This window comes from Cebus imitator, unplaced genomic scaffold, assembly GCF_001604975.1.
Source record: "Cebus imitator isolate Cc_AM_T3 unplaced genomic scaffold, Cebus_imitator-1.0 Scaffold199, whole genome shotgun sequence".
NCBI classification, from domain to species: Eukaryota; Metazoa; Chordata; class Mammalia; order Primates; family Cebidae; genus Cebus; species Cebus imitator.
The window spans coordinates 6,170,296-6,191,921 of NW_016107514.1; the positions used below are offsets into that span (position 1 = coordinate 6,170,296).

The following is a 21,626-nucleotide window of genomic DNA, read 5'->3' on the forward strand; positions in this document are numbered from 1 at the left end:
AAAGCAAACTTTACTTTCTTGTAGCACTAAGCATTTCTCTGAAATATGTTAGAGGGTAAAAAAAAATTGTTACTATTAAATAATTAATTTTATTCATTTGACAACCATCTGCTGTAAACTTATTTTGCGTCAGAAGTATTCCAGGTGCTGGGAATACAAAGGCGAACAGGGAGGCAAGTCGTGTGTTACAGCTTCTCAAAATACTACTGCTTATGCCTCTACTTTTTGTTGACTTTTTTCTTCTTTTCTCTTTTTTTCCCCCATTTATTTATTTTATTGCATTTTAGGTTTTGGGGTACATGTGAAGAACATGCAAGATTGTTGCATAGGTACACATGTGGCAGTGATATTTGCTGCCTTCCTCCCCATCACCTACATCTGGCACCTCTCACCTTGCTATCTCTCCCCAACTCCCCACCCCCCACTGTCCCTCCCCTGTTTCCCCCCAACTGACCCCAGTGTGTAGTGCTCCCCTCCCTGTGTCTATGTGTTCTTATTGTTCAACACCCACCTATGAGTGAGAACATGCACACGAATGTTCTTTTCTTTTTTTTAAATCCACTGACAAGGAAAGTTAACGAAAGAAGTTATATCAGACCAAATCTGCATTGAGAAGAAAAGGAAATAGAAACGGGTGCACTGAATATTTGTCAATATTAAATAAATTTATTGAAATTCAGACATGAGCACTGTACCATAATAGCACTCCTTCCATTAAGACAGTCTTCTTAGATAACCTGAAATATATCTGCATTAAGCCATGTTTGCCTCTACTCGTCCTCCACGAAAGATACTCATAAGCTGTCAACATAGAAACAGGCTAATTAAACTAGTGTCTCATGTTTAGTTTTGGTTTTTTGTTTGTTTGTTTTTTTAATAAAAATGAATATGTCTATCTAGAAAAAAACAATAAAATATAGTTATATTTCACCAAATCTCACTGATTTGTTCCTGCACATGTATCTTAAAGGTAGTTGTTTTGTCTGTATGATGGAAGCTTATCCCTATAATCAGGAAGTCAATATATATCTAGTGTTTGGCCACGAAAGGTCTTATAAACATTTATGAACTTAGTGTTTTACATTATTTGATTCTCCTCTGTGTAATCCTGTCTCTGTCCTGTTCCTTTATGTCTGTCATCCATTAGCTCTCTTCTTTCTGCCTAGTGACTCAAAATGTGCAATTCTAGGCTTTGTGTTCCTGGTATTACTCTGTATTTGACTTCAGTCCATCACAACTTTTACTCCTGGAGTCATACTCTTCGGGTAAACTAATTTTTGTAGCATTAATCTAAGAAACATACTTTAAATGAAGAGTTAATGTCCTAAAGCATTAACAATTTGAAAATAATAACTGCATTTTCAGTTTCTTATTCTGAAATAGTGAGTATATTAAAATTTTTATACTCCATAGCAATATACTTGCTTAAAACCCAAAATAGGTATATGATAATTATGTACGAAATGTCCTTTACTTTTCACTGAGTAGGGGACAAAGTGCTTTGCATAAAGGTTCTCCACATTTGGTAACAATGTAAAGTGGTCTTTTGACTAGTTGACTTTTTAATTTTGTATTTGGTTTTGTGGGGAAAATTGATTGTTACTCCAGTCAATCTTACCTTAGAGAGCAAAACTTTTAGGTACTTAAAAGAATGGCTTTGTATGTGACCTATGAACGGGGTGTTTCGTTCATTCATTTATTCATTCATCCAGCTAAGGTTTTTTGAGCAGAAAGCATTGTTCCAGATACTAGAATTAACCATAAGGTGTGACACTTCTATTCTGATGAAGCTTACATTTTGGTGAGAAGGGAGAAAGAATAAATAAACAAATAAGCAAACTATAGGTAAACTAAAACTCTGAATAAAGATATCACATAAAAGTAAGTGTAATGCCAATATTCAAGTAGGGCAATTTTTTAAAGAGTGACTGGGAGCTACTTGATATTGGGAGGGTAAGGAAAACCTTTCAGTGCATGGTATTTAATTTGAAATCTTACTGACAAAGAAGGACAGTTAGGAATTAATTTATTTACTGGAGTAGCTGTTTAGTGGATTTAGCCATTTAGAGAATGAGCTAGTAGGGGAAGGCAGCACCTGAAAGTGGTTGGGGACATGAGTTAAAGAGTTGGCATGGATTTGAGTGCTGATTTTATCCCTTATTCGATAGAGACCCTGAACAATTTTTTAGCCTCTCTGTGTCTCATGGGCGACAATAGAAATAATATGTATATCAAACTGTTATTGAGAAGATTTAGTAAGAAATACGGACCACATGTTTAAAATAGTGCTTGGTACATAGCTAAGTACTTAAGAAATATTAGCTATTATTATTGTTCTTGCAAAGGCCTTAATATGCTTGGTGAGTTAAGAGGAACAAAAAAACAGAAAAATCACTGTGTCTACAATACACTTGGAACAGAGAAAATGAGGTTGGAGAGATGAGTAGTCCAGTAGTCCACATTAAGTTTGTAAAATGTGTGAAGACAATATTTGGATTTTATTCTATGAATGATGGAAAGCCATTGGATTATTTTAAAGGGGTCGGGGAATGACAGAATGTAAGCTGCACCTTAGAAAGATGTCTCTAGCCACTGCATAGAAAATTAATTGCAGAGTGGATAGAGTGTAAACATAATGTCTCATTAAAAGGTTATCAGGCTGATTTAGGTGAAAGATGATGGAGGCAGTTGTGGAGATAGAGAAAAGTAAGTGTTTTTAGAATAAAGTTGGTAAGATTAAGCTTTGGATTAGATGTGAGGTAAGGGAATTTAAAACCTCAAAGAAATAAGGATAACATCTAGATTTTTGGATTGTCTAGCTAGGCAGATTGTAGTGTCATTTACTCAGATGAAATGACTGAGGGAGGAATGGGTTTGGAAGCAAAATCAAGAATCCAACAGAGACAATTCTAAGTTGTTCATGACTATTACACATATCAGTAGAAACAGTGTGTGAATCTAGGGAGAAGATACTTGTTTGAGTTTTGATAAAACAGTTTTGACAGTTTTTAGCATAATGATGACAGTGAAAGCCAGGGGCTACATATTGCCTCAGAGAGAAGGCATACACAGAAAAGATAAAGGCATCTAGCACAGAGCTCTGTAAATCATAATATTTATAGGATTCAGTAAAGAAGCCCAATAATAAGCTATATGTGGGCTAGAAAATAATGTGGTATTAAGAAATTCAAAAGAAGAAAGTGTGTTAAGAAGGATGTAATACCACAAAGATGTCTAGCAACATAAGATCAAAGAAATGACCATAAAATTTGGCAGCAAGAGTCACTGCTGATTACAAAACTCAGGTGAAGAGTAGCGATCCCAGAAAATGAATTGAAGTTGGTTTGAAAAGTATGTAAACCAAAGCAGCCGCTGTAAAAGAGTCTTTCAAGGGAAAAGAAGTAGGGAGACAGGGGTAGGAAAATATGAGATCACGAAATTTTTATTGTTGTGCTGATGTTGTTTAAGAAAGCTTTGTTTATAAAAATTATGTAGTGGGGAGCAATACTCTGATGTTGTGAAAGACAATAATTAAATAAATGAAGCCCATGAGCAGGTGGTAGTTTAATCTGGTGAGTAACCCTGAATAATCGTGCTTCTACCTTTCCTTTTTTAATTTTTTTTTTGTGTGTGTGTGTGTGTGTGAGTGTCTGTCTGTTTTTATTCCCATTAATTTCACAAGAAATGTTCATAGAGTGGTATATTCCATCCAGGTTTGAACATTGAGGCATGAGTTAGGAAGTCTGGTTTCAAATCTAGGCCACAGCATTCAATCACCATATAATGTAGGACAAGGCACTTATTCTCTGGAGGGGAGGTTCCTCATCTACAAAATGAAAAGTCTGAAGCTTGACATTTGTTTCATTTTAATGACGGGAACATTGAGTAGATAGTGGATCAACAGCATGTACATGCTGATGGAGAGAAGGCGGTATTTGTGGTTGTTGTCAAATAACACCACCAGCATTATGTTTATCATCACCGTCATCTACCCTTATTCGCAGGAAGTAAAAGCTGACAGAAAGAGCTCTCAATGTTGATTTCTTCCTAATAGGTGCTTCTCTTACAAATGGTTATTGATTTCCTAAACTGGAATTCATCTTGCCAAATGAAATTAGTAAAATTAAAGTTACAGGAATGCATCAAACCGGCAACGTTTTTGGTTATAATTTTGTGGACCTTAGTGTTAAGTAAATACAGGTATCCCAGATTCTAATGGAACAAAGGTATTGTAAAATGTAGTAAAATAAAATAAACAATAAAAGTCATTTTTTTTTTATTTCTAGGCTTCCTCAAACTAGCTTTTGTTCAAATAAATCATTATCTTTATCACTTTACTCTCACTTTTTATGAGGACAAAGGGAGCCAGACAGAAAGGATAATTTTCCCAAATGCCTAGAAGACAAATGTTCCTGTAAAGGTAGATGGCAGAGAAGCAAGTTAGGAGTCTTGCTTCATTGATTTTCTCCTACTATGCTCTTCCGTCTGCAGTAGGATATGAAAACATTAGCATTTATAAAATATCGCATTTGCACATTGCGTATGTTCAGAAAATGTACCGAAACCTACATTTTACCAAATGTAGTAACTGAAGAAAGTGACCATTTTATTTCTCTCATGACTTTTGGACATTACATTTCTTATAAGTTACAATACATATTTATTAATCAGTAGCTCAGGAAAAGATGTCATTTGGGATTCAGCAGGAAGATCAGTTGTTTGCACTAACAAAGTATAAAAACCATCTGTCCTCTCTTTTGTTTATATAAATATATATAATATTATTGTACCCGGTAATATCCTGCACTAATACCTTCTGGATTTGAATCCTAAGCCCATGCTCTTATGAACAGATTATATGGATTACTGAATATGCTTATGAACAGAATGTTATTTCTTTTTACTTAAGGCCATTAGAGAACTCATGCGTTAAGAAATACATATGATTTGATCTTTAAAGTATATCTATTTAGGTACTTAAAATAAGTCTGTCTGTACCACACATTTGTTAGTAAAATGAATTTATATTGTTTAAACTTCTATTTGCATGTCCAGCCCTACTAGTTATACTAATGAGGGAAAGGTAGGGATAAGAATGGATAATTAAACTGTATTGGATAGAGCACTGGAATGCATTTCTAGTAGTTATATGGCTAACGGGATCAAGACTAATATAAACATGTCTAAACAACCCACACTTTTCAAAGTTAACACAATTTCACCCTCTTCATTATTTTTGAAATTTCCTTGACTCTTCCTTTTACCTTTTCTGAGATTGAGCCAATATTATGAACATATCTTCAAGGAGAAGCCTGTTCAGCATTCAAACCGAATGATGAATTGTGTTATAAAATCCCAACTAATTTGACAATTCATGTTTGCCTTTGGAAATACAGGTTTTATATCATTCGAAGGCTTACAATTTAGTTGTAATCTAGAAACATGTAGGAGATAAAAAGGGAAGGATTGATGATAAATAAATTTATGATAAAATTTACCACTTACCAAAAATGTGGCTAAAATATAATTAAGGTTCCAGAGAACCAGAATAATAAGTCAAATACATAGACAATGGAGAAGTGGCCATTCTGTTTTACAACCTAGAATTTTGGGAAGAGCAAGACGGTTTTTTGTAAGTGACTTTTTTGAAGATTCAATTTAATTTAAGGGCATATTCTTATAAAGTTCCTCTATCGCATTTCTGAGTCAAACCTCACTCCTCTGTACCTCAGGCACACAGTTTGACTTTTTTGCTAATTCCTGTTTTCACTGAGGTCTTCAGTGTCTCTTGCTTTAAGTGCTAATAAAGCAAAGTATCAGGTGTTTTGGAATGAAATACTGCATTGCTATTGAAGAGAGAACAGTTGGCAATGACAACAAATGTGAAGAAAGGCTGTGCTTTTATTTTCCTTTCCCTTCAAAGCTTTTTGGCTTTGTAAAAGCTATAGATGCATTTTATATTTGACATACACTGATTTATTTCTTGAAAAGCAACCTAAAGCTTTTGACTTTAGAAATGAAATTGCAGACACTAATTTTGTCTGCTATGTTTCAGGTATATTGTGATAGTCTCCAGAAATTCCACTAGAACAAGACATAGATGGTTTCTGAATTCTCAGTGCAGGGACAATTTATCTATAAGGGTGTAAATATGGAAAGAAATCAAATGAGCATTTTCTGTAAAATGTGTTAATGTACTGTGTCATGGGAGAGTAAGGGAGGGGGTTGTGGGAGATCATGCCAGGGGAATCCAATCACATTAAGGAACAATCAGGGAATAAAGTGGGAAGAAAGAGTGTTCCGTGACAAGGGAGAGCAAGTCAACATCAAGGAGGTAAAGAAAGCACGCACAACTGAGAAACTGGAAGAGGAGAATGGTTAAAGCTTAGAGTGAGCACATCGTGAGAACATGAGAACTCAAGGCCTGGAGAATCAGGCAGAGTCCATTTCATGAAGATAAAGCATGCAAAGGTGTTTGGATTACATTTTAAAGGTAAACCACTTGAATATGGGTGTAATACAACAAGATCTGTATTGGACAAAGATCATACTAAATACGTTTTAGTGATAGAGAGCTAAAGCAAATGCTTAGGAGGCCATTTGAGTAATTCAGTTGAAAAATCATGAATGACACTTTGAATTAGGCTGGTGAAGTGAGGTTGCATAAGAGGTGGTTAAAATTAAAATTCATGTGATGTACCCTGTGAGAAATTGATGAGAAGGGAGATAAAAGATGTGGTGATTGCATGGCGGTGTGAAGCTCAGAAAAGAATCAAGAATGAATCTAGCATCTTTTTTCTACAACAATTGGGTGACTGGTGGTTCTATTCATTAAATTAAAGTTACTGAGGTATCTGGGGGTTTCTTTATTATTGTATGTATCCCACAAAAGACATTATATATGGAGGAAAAAATCTCAGTCTCTGAACTCAGAAGAACTTCCATGCAAAGTGATTGCCTCTAACATGGATCTTTGACAAGTTAATTTAAACTTTCTGAGACTCTGTTTTAGTTAAGTTGTTGATGCTAATGCCTAACTTAGAGTTCTTGCTTAGATTGGAACTAGTACATGTAAAGCAGCTGGCCTAGTGCCTGTCCAGCGGTAGGCACTCAATATTGCTGTAGTTATTTACTTATGTGTCAGTTGTACCCACTAAAATGTAGCCTTGACAGGAAGAGGGAGATGGTCTCCTTCCCATCTTTTTATCCACAAATACCTATAGCAAAGTACCAGGACACATTAGGGAGTCAATAAATAATTGTTAAATAAAAATATTAGAATATAATTTGGTTCTTGTTTAAAAACTAATTTGGCATAAACAGTAAAGACAGTAAACTCAAGTCTCTACCTGTGACCTTAAGTTTCTAATGTTCCTTCTGTTAAACATGAAGTCTCAAAACTGGAGTTTTGGGAACAGAAGGAACATTTGAGTGTAATGGAATCTAGTGCTTCACTAGATGGCACCAAACCATTGCCCTAAAACAGCACTAATGCAAGCGAGTTGGGGGCAAAGGAATGGAAAGTCAGAAATCGTTATTATTATCTATATTAAATATCTATTTGGTGTTCTTAGGGGTGTGTACAACTTTAACCATGTTTTCAGTCAAATTCTCACATACATACAGTTAACATTCTGCATATCTAGTAGTGTGACATGATTCAATTAAGACAAGCGGACTTTATTCTCTTCTCTTACATTGGAGTACATTAAGCACTTAGAAAAGGCCATTACTGTACCTCATTCAGGCCAGAGGGTGCATTGTTGTTGAGAGAGTTTCCCAATTTCTTCAAACCTTTAATTAATTCTGTAGTAGAAATAAGCAGAATAGTGCCCATGGTGCCCTAGCGGTCTTGAAGACTTATGTTTCCTTTAGGGCCTTATTTACTATTTGAGGGTAACTTAGATCTTGCAGGCAATAAGACTAGCTTGTTTTTTAGCATCTTAAAATTCATGTGATGTACCCTGTGACATTTATTTAAAACCAACCCCCTGAAAAAGTGAGGGAAAACACATTCATCATTGTTGTAATTTTATTGTTTCTCTCTAATCCATTTCTACCCTCTGCTAATTGGCCCTGTGGGTTGAGAAGCATTTGTGTAGAGTGAAGATGCCATTGATGAATAAGTCTTCTTGTTCTTGTTACTATATTACCAATTCTGTAATTATCCAATGTCTCCCTCTAGATCTGAGCACAATAACAACTAGATTATAGACCCTTTTGGAGCAATTGAGCCCCTGATATGCTTTTCTTTTTATCTACCCTTCTGTTCATGGTCCTGAAGTTAACATCAGTTTTCTTCCCAAAGTCCATGCATTCTGATATATGGATAATGAGACACTTATGAGATAATATTAGACTTGTAGTTAAAGGGTTCTCAGAGATGAATTGATCCAAACTGTACCAATTGCCAGGGAATGTAAATACTAAATTGAGTGTTAATCAAACTATAACCTACTGATACACTCAAAGTTATATGTTTGATTTCTTCTGCAGTTGTGTATATACATACATACATTTATGCAATATATGTAATATATACTACCAGACATCTTCTTTCAAATAGAGTGGCTCTTTTAAAAAATAGAAAATATGAGGATTCATTTATTTATTTTTTCAGTGACCATGTGGCTTTATATTTCACTGTATTAGGACTGTATAGCTTTGCCTGGATGTTTTCTACATTGTAATTAAGGGCTGTGGTCCAGGTGATAAAATATCCTTTTTCCTCAGGAGATGCTCAATAAGTGGTCAATTGACTTAAATGTGATGGGATAGTAAAATCTACCCAGTTCTTGAGATAAAAACCACAAAATAGTTAGATTCATTGTTGGTGGCAATGGCCTCTCTACTAAGTGAATAAGAAGCTGAGGGCTGCTAATAATCTACGCAGGCATTTGTGAAACATAGGAACTATTTTCAGTATTTTATAGAGTCATCTCAGTTAACTTATACAGCAACCATCTCATTAAATAAGAAAGTTGAATGTGGATTTTATTGCTGTTTGATATTTGTATTGTATTAGTTGCCACGTTTTATTTTAGATTAGCTAAAATAAAATAAATATTGATTAACTAATTCAGTTTATTTGTCAATCAAATTATTTCTAACATTGTGATCCACTGGAGAAAATTAATTGAAAAGATCCGTGATGTTGCAGTTATTAAGGATCAAGTCCTAAGCATAAGGACACTATACAAATATTATGCAAAGTTCAGTAGGAAGAATAAAAAGGATGAATATGGTCTACTTAGATTAACCCACTTGGTCCAAAATATCATTTTCAGTATTGGAAGATGCAATATGTGGGTGAGAAACAACAAACAAATGGGATTAAAAAAGAGCTGAGGAAAATATAGAACTATCCATCTGCAGTACAGATTATTTCCATCTAGTAAAGCAGACAGAATACCTGTAGAAGGAAAGCTCATTTCTAAAACTGAACAAATCCCGGGAGTTTTCTGTATTGTTCACTCAAAAACATAACTGACATACTTTAAGTTTCAGGGGGTTTACTAACTAGAATCATCCTATTGCCTGTCTTTGCTTTCAGTAGAGTGCATTTTTACTTAGCAGATGCTGGTTCACTACATGCAATGCCTATGGGCTTGGGTTGATTGTGATATGCTAGGAATAAAAAAGTGAACTGATTCTCAGGGCCTGGAATGGTTTCTCTATAACAAACGGGCCTCCTCCTCAAAAGTAAGTCAAAGCCCTACCCAGACAAATCCTACAGACTGTCTCTTGCAGAAAATCTTTAACCAGATATTTTATGAGTTAATGCAAAATGCATTGGGATATTTCTTTGTAACACCCTAAGTAATGTGCATATTGAGGACACTGGGTAATTCTTCATTTGAGATTTACTTCTAATCTTATTGGGTGGAGACAACATCTGGCAAGCCCTGTCACTAATATGAGCATTGAACTAAAGATATTTCTTGATATAAAAAAAATCAAATATAACAGCAGAATTTCCTTATGTAAGTAATGTTTACCTATTGTATATTAATCATAAACTGTACAACTTGAATTATAAAAGCAGAGCACATTAAAAAATTATTTAAGTGCTATGTTAAAGAAATGACTTTTCCCTTGCTTAGTCTCATCATGCCCTGCCATTTTGACTCAAATAGGATGTGGCTAAAAAGATGCATTTCTTGTTACAAGTAAAACAGATCATTCTCTGCTACTTGAAATGGGTAATGCTCTGTTGAGAAGCATAGAAACTATTTCTCTGATTCCTTATAGAGTAAATTTGTTCACCAGATATTTATTGAGTGTCTTTTCTTAGCCAGGCAATTTTCTAGGCATTGGAAGGTCCAACACATAGAGTGAACATGATACACATTGTTCTCTTGTCCTCGGAAAAAAAGTCTAGCAAGACACATCCTATTACACATGCAATGATAATGAAACAAGAGAAGTCCAATCATTAGTGAAATATCAGGGTTTGGAAGTGCCTGTTAAGGACACCAGCCTAGTCTGGGAGGGCAATGAATGATTCCAGCAAGACACAACATTTAAACTGAGACCTGACAAATGAATAGTTTATCACATGTGGCAGGTGAAAGTGTGTTGATGAAGGGAGGGTACATAGGGGAAGGAGTGTTTCAGGAGCAGGAACAAACAGTATCGTATAACTGCTCTATAGTAAGACCATGGAAGGCACACATGACTGACACTTAGTGTGTGAGGAGAGAAATGGCAAAACCTAAGCCTGGAGAAGCAGAAGGGTCCACACATGAAGGGTCACATAAGACATGGACTATATCCTATGACATAAGGAATCCATAGGATATTTTAAGAAGCTCAAAATAATTTCATATTTATACTTTAGAAAATCCCTTGGGAAATAATGTGCACGATGAGTTAGGAAGGAAAGCTGGAGTCGCAGGATCTACAGTATTACACATAGTTGATTGTTAGGAGACAAACTGTAGATGAAAGAGTGTAGACCGTGTTTGATGAGGAGTAAGGAGCTGAGGATCTTGGACATGTGTTTAGGCCTTCAGGTTTACCTTATTTCCTTCTGATTCACTTTGTTGGATTCTCTTAGAAATCCTGGTAGAATAACAGGGGAGCCTCTGATGTAGTAATATGCCACACTATTTTGATGCTATGATAACTGAATGTAACATTTTGCATTTTGGATCTCTTTTTATCACATGAAGCATATTTGTAAAACAATCTTTAAAATGTTCTTGTAAGCCACTCAAATTGTATTTTAAATGTTTACATTTGTTCACTGAAGTTTTCTTTAGTAGAAATAATCATTCTTTTTTAATGCTTTACTCCTCTTCCCAGTTTTTCTGTTCCACAAAAGGTTTTATTTTTCTTGAGAGAACACTTTATATAGGTATGGAGTTGCTCTCTTTGTCATGTCACATCATGCCTGCAACTAAAATACTGATCCTGAATAAACTTACCACTCCTCCTATTCAATTCATGGCTACTTGTTTATTTTACATTCAAGTTGCAGACTAGTCCCATGTTGACTTCGACTGAATAATTGGCTCATGGATGCCATGAAAGAGTTTGTAACTCAGACCAGGTTGGACCACACATTTTAGGAGGCAAGAACTAGAGTCCATGACCCAGGGCACACACTTGACTCCTTACACAGTGGCGAGTCCCTTTAAGTAGCTGCCTCCCTTTCATTTCTTCAGTAGATCGGAGCAGTTGATGACAATGCTGTAAATTGAAGGACCTGTTTCCGTTTGCTTTAATAATTGCTGTTTAACATTTGGTTCCAGGGTAACTTCCTTTTCCTTAGTCTCTAAATTTCCCTACTAACAACAACAACAGCAACAAACGTTTCTTTTCCCCCCGGCCAAGCGATGACTGATACCACGTATTGGAAAATAAAACGTATGTCCACTAGTGCAGTCAATAGAATTGACTGTATTTGCAAGACTACTTATGTGAAGCCACCAAATGATAACACAGTGCTCTAAAAATCAAGAAACCATTGGTCTAGCACAGAGTACCTAGACACGCTTAAGTCGTTAGGGGACACTTCACACTTAGGCTCTGATTTCTTACAATTAGATATATTGTATAAATACAGTCAACTCTATTGACTAGTGTAGAGTTGACTATATTTGCCAGACTACTTATGTGAAGCCACCAGTTCTCTAAACATCAAGAAGCCATTAGTCTAGCACAGAGTACCTAGACATGCTGAAGTCATTAGGGGACACTTCACACTTAGGCTCTGATTTCTTACAATTAGATATTTTATGATGCTTTATAAAACGTAAGAACACAATTTTCTTTGAAACTACATGAAAATGTAACTTAGACAAATGAAATTGACATACTCACTTAGTTTTTTCATGCAGTCACGAAGTCTGGTTTCCAAGCTCAGCACTCTTTGATGTAGCTCCTCATAGTCATAGGCACCAATTTCCTCCTGAATTCCAGTGAGGACAGCAGACAGATTCCGGATTTCCTCCTTGAACTGGGTGATTAACTTAGCATCTGTTTTATACTGTTCCAGCACGGGGATCAAGGGCAGGAGCTCATCCATTTTCTCTTTCAACTCCTGTGAAAAGCAGCCTATTGTTCTTGAGAGCCATTTAAAACAGATCATGCTGCTCTGTTCTTTTTATTATGATACTAAAGGAAATTATTTAAACAGCTTCAAAACTCCTTATTGATTTTGGTTGAAATTAAGTATTTTGTGAAAATTTAAGTGGCCATGTGATTATTAGTAGTAAGTCCATTTATTTCAGCTTTTCCATACAAAACCCTTTGTTTAAATGCTTAGATACTTTTCTGTAACAAATGTAGCCTTATCATAATTAGAAAAACTTCCTATGGTAGAAGCTATGGGTTATATACTATCTCATTTTCTGCTAAAATTTTATACAGGGAACAATGCATTATCTAGTTAGGAAATATAAGCAGAATCCATCTTCTAATTATGAATTAAGTTTGAATAACGTGATTGGAAATAGGTCAAATACCCTATAATTGCTCAGTTGAATCTAATCACTCATCTATCAAATATCCATGTTATGGGGAACATACAGACAATTTTGGATTCTGGATCAGCTTTTTTCTGACACTTAGAATTTTTCCATCTTGGCCATCTGCCAATTTTGTTTTCCTTTGTTCTCAGGTATTCCTAGATCTTTTTAATATACATTTTAAAACAACTTCATTATCAAGGTAGGTTCAGTAAGCATAATAAATCATGTGAAGCTTCCCAAGGCTCAAAGAAATGTATGCTACTGTTTCCTATTTTGAATTATTACCTATACTTCGACTCCATTTATCTTAACATAGATACTTTAGAGGTCATTATGTAAGGCAGAATTGCTTGCCCCTGTAGTGAATTAATTCTTTAAGAACCAAGGTGCATAGTTTATGTAACATATGAGCCAGTTACACAGAGTTGTTTGAAACTGAAGCATTGATTTTCATCAGACAAACACATACACACACACACACACACACACTTCGTGTGTGTGTGTGTGTGTATGTGTGCGTGTGTTACATATATATTTCAATAGGCATGTTTATATATATATATATATTTTAGCAGTTTGATTCCATATTGTGAATTTATGGGAAATAATATCATTTGTGGAAAGAATTGTCCCTCTTATGATTATTTGAGAATAATACATAGGTGCTGTCAGAAATCATACTGTACACTCACTAATTTAAGGAGCTGAAAATTGCATTTTTAAAATTACATTCAGGAGACGTATTACTATAAATGCATTAAAATAGCAGGAACTCCCATTGCTGCCCTGATTTATGGGCTTGAGTTTCTTGTGGGGAAATTTCCAACTTCCTCTGTAAGTTCAGGATCTTTGAATTTGTTCACATGTACATATTGAGTGGGAGGCTAAGAAGAGACTTAATAATGAGAAAGATTCCTAAATATCACAGTCAAAAGGCAGAATTGCAGAGCTTTGCTCATTTTGTCAGCTCATTTGGAAATAGACTTACTAGTTAGAGTATCTTGTGGCATCCCTAAAGGAAGACACAATTGTTTCATTAGGATTTTAATGAGAATATTTCTGTTAGTATCAGTTTCTGCACGTTATAACAACCGTTACAATGAAAGGTTTTACATTCTACTATGGGCATAATTAAAAGCAAGCAATGTGATATCAAAATGTTGGTAGCTTTTCTTCTCCCTCAATTAAAAACTAGGTATTTATATTCTTTAATCTTTTCAACATTCATAATTTGATTATTGGCAATCAATTGTGAAGCTCTTGAAATTTGTATGAGAGCATTGGAAAGCCCACCCAATGCTCAAATCAAATACTTAAAAGATTAAAATAGAATAGCATAGATCTTTGTTTGCTAATCTCTTCTAGAATTTCACTTTCTACTATGTTGCTTTCACAGCCAAGTTCTCAGCTAGAGTAGAGGCAACATCAATCTCTTCATATAAGAATGACAATCTCAAGTATAGTAGTTGGCATAAGCTTTCTATCTGAAAGAGTGTAGAAAACAAAACCTACTGAGTGTTCTTGAAAAGATGGAAATTGCATATCAGAAGAAGATTTTTTAAAAGTGTTCTTCAATATTGAATTTACTTTGGAATGTTCCATTTCCTCTTTTCCAGTATAGTACCAGCACTTAGAGCAAAATCCAACTCACGGTAGGATTCAACAAACAAGTAAATTCCACGAATATATATTGAGCACATAATTATTATTATTTGTAATTCAGAGACCTAAAGTCTACTTGGAGAAGCAATGCAGCATTAATATTAGGAGGTATAGGTCTGGAGTTGAATTTTTTGAGTTTGAATCTTGGCTCTCATGCATATTAGATATATGTCTCTGGATAAACTACTCAACCTCTTTGACATGATTTGACTCTGTGTCCCCACCTAAATCTCATCCCAAATTGTAATTCCCACATGTCAGGGGAGGGACCAGGTAAAAGGCAATTTGATCGTGGGAGCTGTGTGTTTCATGCTCTTCTGATACTGAGTTCTCATGAGAGCTGATGGTTTTAAAGTGTGGTAATTCTGCATTCATACTCTCTGTCTCTCTCTCTCTAGCCTACTGCCTTGTGAAGAAAGTGCCTGCTTCCCCTTCTGCCATAATTGTAAGTTTCCTGAGGCTTCCCCAGCCATCCAGAACTGTAAGTCAATTAAACCTCTTTCTTTCACACATTACCCAGTCTCAGGATAGATCTTTATAGCAGTGTAAGAATGGACAAATACATTCTTTGTGCATCAGTTTCTTTATCTTTAAACTGGATATGAAAATAGTACCTGAGTTACAAGATTGCTGTGAGGATTATACAGTTAATATACTGAAAGTGCTCAGAAGTGTGCCTTGAATATGTATAATTGTTCCAAAAAATAGCTATTGTTGTAATCATTACTGTTATTTGAATTTTGACATATAGCTTCAGCATATACTTGGATTACATGAACTAGGAAAATCCAAACCATTATGTCACATGGTGCTGCGGCCTGTAAATTGCTTTCTTATTGGTAGCCTGGCTAATTTGATGCTAGGCAATTTATAGACTAAGGACAATGTTTCTTTGCATTTATCTCAGCTTTGTATCTTTTTTTGTTTCTTTGTTTTCTGTCTTCTCTCAAAAGTTCTCCAAGATGCACATACTTCATTATGTATTCCCCAGCCCTGTCAACCCTGACACTCTCAAGCTGTCCTTGGGCTTTGCAGAATTCTCACTGCATTGTCCATCTGCACCAAGCAATCTGAGCTCCTCTCCTTCTGGTTAGTTCCTTCTAGGAATGCTCTTCCCACAACTAAATGCCAGCTTACTATTTTCTACTTTGCCGATGACCTCAACCTTAGGTTCACATTGTTACTTTACCGCCTACATGCTAACTCTGAGCATTGAAAATTGACACAGAAAATCTTTTGGTTTTCTTGACCCCCTATAATTTAGTAGTGGAGGGGTAGGGTCACTAGTCCCAAACTGCTTTCCTGTAATTCTTCTCCTTTTTAAAACAAAATTAATTGCTCTTCCCTTTGTGCTCTTAAGTAATGTTTATGCCTCTACTCACTATCAATTCACCTGTGTGTTAGCTGTCTTTCGTAGAAGAGAGATTATGTATAATACATCCAGCAGAGGGGCCAGCCGTACTTTGTGTGTGGTTTGGGCTCAATAAACACTGCCTAAAATTAACTCTTTTGCTCTTCAACCTCATATACTTATGTTATCCATAAGTTTCCTATTTATCCATTTCACTCATACTTTCATTTTCAATAATATTTAAACTTATTATTGTATCTTCTAAGTCTTGCTCTGATTTGTCCTAATATCTTAACCTGCTGGCCCTGTTTACTTCTCTCTTCAATTTAAATCTCATGATTAATCATTTCCATTCCCTCTCTTTTCAATACCCTCAACTTTCTCTCCCTCTTTTACTCTGTTATGACCTTCTTGGTAAAGCTTTAAAACCAGTTCAGGGTATAATTCTCTTCCACACCTCTCTACTCAGTCTCTTGAGTACCACTGAAGAAAATTACAAAACCATGAAACTTTCTGCCACATTAAAATGTGTTATGCAGAGACTCTGTTACACGTTCCTTGCTAGCTCCCCACCTGCCACCATTAGGTGCAGGAAGCGCTCCTTTCCTTGTCCAAGGGCTTGAATTCAGATCCACTCCCTCAACATCAGCAGTGACTCTCACTTCCTAATTGGCAAGAAAAACAGAGGCTATTAAGTGGGCAACAACAGTGTATTTTATGAACTATGGGCTGTGCCTTGGAAAGGCAGATGATTTACTTTTAACAGAAGCTCAAACTGAATTATCAGACCAAGAGTTTTTCCTTAAAATTCATAACTCTCTCATACATAGTTAACAAAAGTCCCATAGCATAATTTATTTCTCCATTTTCAGTATTCGTAAATAATTGCTAATAAAACACTTAAAATCTAGAAAAAGACTTGATTTGTATAAAGTATAAAACAACTCTATATGCTCATATTTATGGCATAGTTATTTCTTTTAAAAATTTATGTCATCTACATCTTTCTTCACATTAGCAGGGCATGAACCCATTAGAGAAATATTTATAATTTAATTATGACTTTTCCTTGGAGTTTCCCTTTGTTTCAGAAAATCCACCAAACTCTACAAGGATGAGGCTTTTTCATAGCAAGACTTCTATGTCTTCCTGTCAGCTGCTAATGGTCAGTTTCAGTGGAGAGATGACTGAAATCCTCCATGAGTCTTATACCTTGCATATATGGGCCAATGAACGGTCATTTCTAGCTGAGTGCTCCACTGCTGTCCATCCTATTAGAGTCTGATTTGGATTGACAAGATTGCAGAAGTCAAACCTACCTGAAAATGCTTGGTCATAAGTGTCTTGCGATCATCTTCAATCTGCCGAAACTTTGCCTTCAGGCCTTTCATTTGGGTTTCCATTTTTAAAACATATTGGAAATCTCTCTGAGTTCTCAAGTTTAAGACCTCAATAGACTGGGACATGTTCTGAACCTGTTAAACAAGAATATTGTCTGTAATTACTATCTGTTTGCAGGTTTGTGCAATCATGAAGAAACAGCAAAAATGTCGTTAATATAAAAACTAGAAGTGCCAAATTCATAATTGCATTTCCATATGACACATTTTCAGAAGAACAATTCTTCATGATAAACATTTAAATAATTCAGCAAGAGAAAATTAGACAGGAAATTTAAAAATGGGCATTCCAGCATTAGAACTGACTGAATATGTTAGTCTAATACATTAGAAAAATAAGCTTTAAAAATAGGTTTTTCATTTTAAGGGTTTGTAAGCTTAAAAGACCCCAACATGTTAAATGTCAAAATAAGTTGTTTCAGTAAGTACTAATTCTGACTTTTTAAATATCTAGGATGTTTAGCAATTACGGATGGTAGTGAAGTGTCCAAGAGGAGTAGAATGCATTCATTCTAGTACAATAAGTTCTTAATGTATCTAAAGTAGTGCCAGGGGAGAGGTGGAACTGACCAAGACAAGTTATAGCAGTGCTGGAACACTGCGTAAATTCAACAGCATAGTGTTTAAGGGACCCAGAAAATGGTAACTGTATCAAGTGCTTCGTAGACAGGTGTTAAACACATTTTAAGCCAATAGCGCCATCCCAGGTTCACTGAACCCTGGGCTATTTAGAAGTAAAAAAGAGGTAACCTATAAAATATGCAGAAATGAAAGGGAAAAAATGACTGGTCTAATTGTTATGGCAGCAAAAAACTGAAAACAAAGTTAAAGCCACTAATAATGGGGAGCTGTTAAATAATTAGAGAAATAGAATATGAATGATCCATTATAAAGAATAAGATAATCTCTGTACTGTTAGTACTCAAAGCAACAACTTTCGTATCACCTAGGAGTTTGTCGGAAATGCAAGATCTCAGAAATGTTCATCCAGAACTACTGAATCAAAATCTGCATTTTATCAAGATTCCCAAGTGATTCCTATGCCTATCAAAGTTTGAGAAGTACTGCTCAACATGGAAAGATTTCAATGAGAAAAGCAAATGTAAAGATCTTTACATAATTTGATCTTTTTTTTTTCTTTTTTTGTCTCACTCTGTCACCCGGACTGGAGTGCTGTGGTGTGATCTTGGCTCACTGCAACCTCTGTCTCCTGGGTTCAAGCAGTTCTCCTGTCTCAGCCTCCTGAGTAGCTGGGACTACATTCGCTCGCCTCCATGCCCAGCTAATTTTTGTAATTTTTAGTAGAGACGCAGCTTCACCATATTGGTCAGGCTGGTCTCGAACTCCTGACCTCAGGTGATCCATCCATCTTGGCCTCCCAAGTGCTGGGATTACAGGCATGAGCCACAGAGCCCAGCCAATCTGTTTATCCTAAATCAAATACACATACATGCACATACATATAATCAGTAAAAAGTTATTTTCATTGACAAATGTGAATTACAAAGGCATGACTTGTTCAGGCACAAATTTTTGTCATCAGATAAAGTCACAACACTTAGTGGACCAGCTGTAAAGGTCCCATAGCTGATACATTCCTTAGAACTATAATAGTGGTAAAAGGCAATGAATACTGCCATGGCCTGCCTCAGTTCTTTGCCTTTTTTTCACCCTTTTCTGTTCCCTATGTTGTCTTGATCCATCATCTTGCCCTGTTTGAAGGTTGTTCTTTTAGGACATATTACAGTCTGGCTTATCTTAAAACTAACTGTGTTATGTGGGTGTGGGGTAGGGGCAGGGAAGTGGCTCTCCCTCTGTGAGCTCCATGAGGTTACAAGCTGTGTCTTATTCATATCTTCCATTTCCAAGACTTTACACAGAACCAGGCACAGAATAAGTGTTCAATAAATATTTATTGAGTAAAATTATCTTGGGTTTGTAGTGGTAATAATAAGTAGTTAGAATTTTAAGAAGAGTCTTCCCCCTTCTGTCTCTGGTTAGGCAACAGCATTTCAGGACTATAAGTATTTCTTAATTTTCTAACAGTTTTATATTCAGAAAGCTTTGTTTTTAATTTTTTAAATATTTAGTGCAGCACAAAATTACTAAGACAACATTGAAAACATGGTAACGCCATCGTGGATAAATGCAATGCAACGTAATTTTCTAACTTCATTTGTGGTTAAGCATGAATACGGAAAAGCCATTTGCATTAAAAAATCTGTCTACCTATTTAAATACAGCATTTGTCTGTGAAGACATCTATCATTAGTATAACTGATATCCTGCTAATAATTCTATGTAGCTGGACCAAGTCCATACAATTAGAAAATAATGGGCAAGATAAGGCATTCTGGATAGAGTTAAAATAGCCTGTCTTTATTTTTGCCTCGGACTCACCCTATAAAGTAAATTTTCAACTTCATTTGTGTTATGGGGAAATGCACTGAGAGAGTTTTTGCGGAGAGTTGATTGTGATCTATATTGCAGAATCATGTGTAATTAGAAGAGGTACATTTGGGGTAATGGCTAGAGATAGAGCTGCCTAATTGGGCAGCATTTGGCTCCAGGTTGTCTTAAGCATTTCCTGCTGCCTGTACCTAGGATTGTTTAGTTTCCCAATGGCTATGGAGGCCCACGGAGCATCAGTTTCCTGATGGTACAGGAGACTGGATACCCATGATGACTTGTGTAGGGAAGGAGACCTGTCTGCTGTATTCCCTCTTTTTGTCAGCTTATCTCTGCAGTTGTTCTGTGATTCAGCTTTCCATAGGTGTTTCTGTGCTTAGGCTCTCTCTGCATAGTTTGACAAGCTCATTGTCCCCTTTCTTAAATAATTCTTTTGGAATCTTTATTTATTCCTGTTCTTTGTATAAATAAAATATCTGGGGCTTTTTTGAACTTAAACACAAATTAACTTAGATTTTCACTCTCATAATTAGCGAGGCGGCACTTGAAAAACCAAAGTTCTATTGATTAAATATGTTTGGATAACTTGGGTTTAACATATATAAACCCATTTCCTGACTGTGGGACTTAACAAAACCTTTAGTAGTAAACTGTGTATTAGAAATCTTCAAGAGTGAAGTATCATGTACAGTGTTTCTTAAACTGATTTTATTGGTGAGGATGTTGGCAGTATCCTATTCAAAAAAATCACACTTTAGGAAATATTGACTTAGATAATACAACACATCTTTAACTGTACAGGGAAGCTATATAGTTAACAAACATATACTTTTTTAGGTGAGCAATTTCAGTTTTGGCATACTAAGACCTGAAATACTATGAAACCAATTATATTTTTTCTAATATTCAATTATATAAATACTTGTTAAAAATGTTTAACAGAGCATCACTTAAATAAGTATGGATATACCTGTGGCATTTTGTGTGACACTGGTATAGCATTGACAAGATGCAGATGGATGTTACAGCCCAGAGCTTACTGATTGAGTGACACTGGACAACCAGTTTTCTTTTATGTAAATTTAGATAACTACTCTGTCTATAAGGATTGAAAGAAGTGGATACAAATGATAAAATATACTAAAAAGGGAATTCTTGTTGTAAATGTTGTTTTTGTTAACGATATTCCCTTATATACAACTAAATCAATCTTTTTGGTTAAAAGTGAAGGAGGCACTTAGAGGTCATGCTCTTGTTTTCCCTTTGGTGTCTTGGATACATGTGAAACTAGAGAGAGGACAGCCAGGGACTGGATCAGTCTGAAATACCATGGTGTCTCAGATGTCTTTTCTCCTCTGGATCAGTGCAGAAAACCAGTGCTACCTAACCTCCTTCAGGCCACTGTAAAAGAGTGTACACAATTTAGGATTCCTCCATTGCCCTAAAACTACCATATGGTAAATTTAATATATCTACCTTGTAGTGACTTCAATTTTGTTAATAAATTTTATTTGTGTTTTTTTGTCATTTATGTATTAATAAATTTTTAAAGGCATGATGTTCTAGAGTTTCTTTAAAACATTCAGACAAATTACATGTTGGATGGATAGAGTGGTCATATTAATTTCTATATTGTTTTCAAACAACCAGTGAAATACTTTCATATATTTTCGTTTTATTCATCTTTCACTAATTCCCAGTTTTATCACAGATCTGAAAGAAATTTTACTTTGAACCTGTAAATGGAATTATCCACTTCTGACATTTGTACTTTATTTGAATTTTTTCAACTGATATTTGAAGACATGTTTGAATCTATGTGTAGGT

At 35.4% G+C, this 21,626-nt stretch overlaps 1 protein-coding gene across 2 annotated transcripts in view; it reads right to left on the minus strand.

Moving 5' to 3' along the window:
* The window catches only part of OLFM3 (olfactomedin 3), a 205,117-nt gene that overhangs the window by 10,569 nt on the left and 172,922 nt on the right, over positions 1-21,626 (minus strand). For both annotated transcript variants that reach the window (XM_017547606.2, XM_017547605.2), the window contains exons 3-4: positions 17,310-17,465; positions 12,328-12,547 (exon numbers count right to left, since the gene is read on the minus strand). In XM_017547606.2, coding sequence (XP_017403095.1) covers positions 12,328-12,547; positions 17,310-17,465 — 376 coding nt within the window. The remainder of the gene's footprint in view (positions 1-12,327; positions 12,548-17,309; positions 17,466-21,626) is intronic.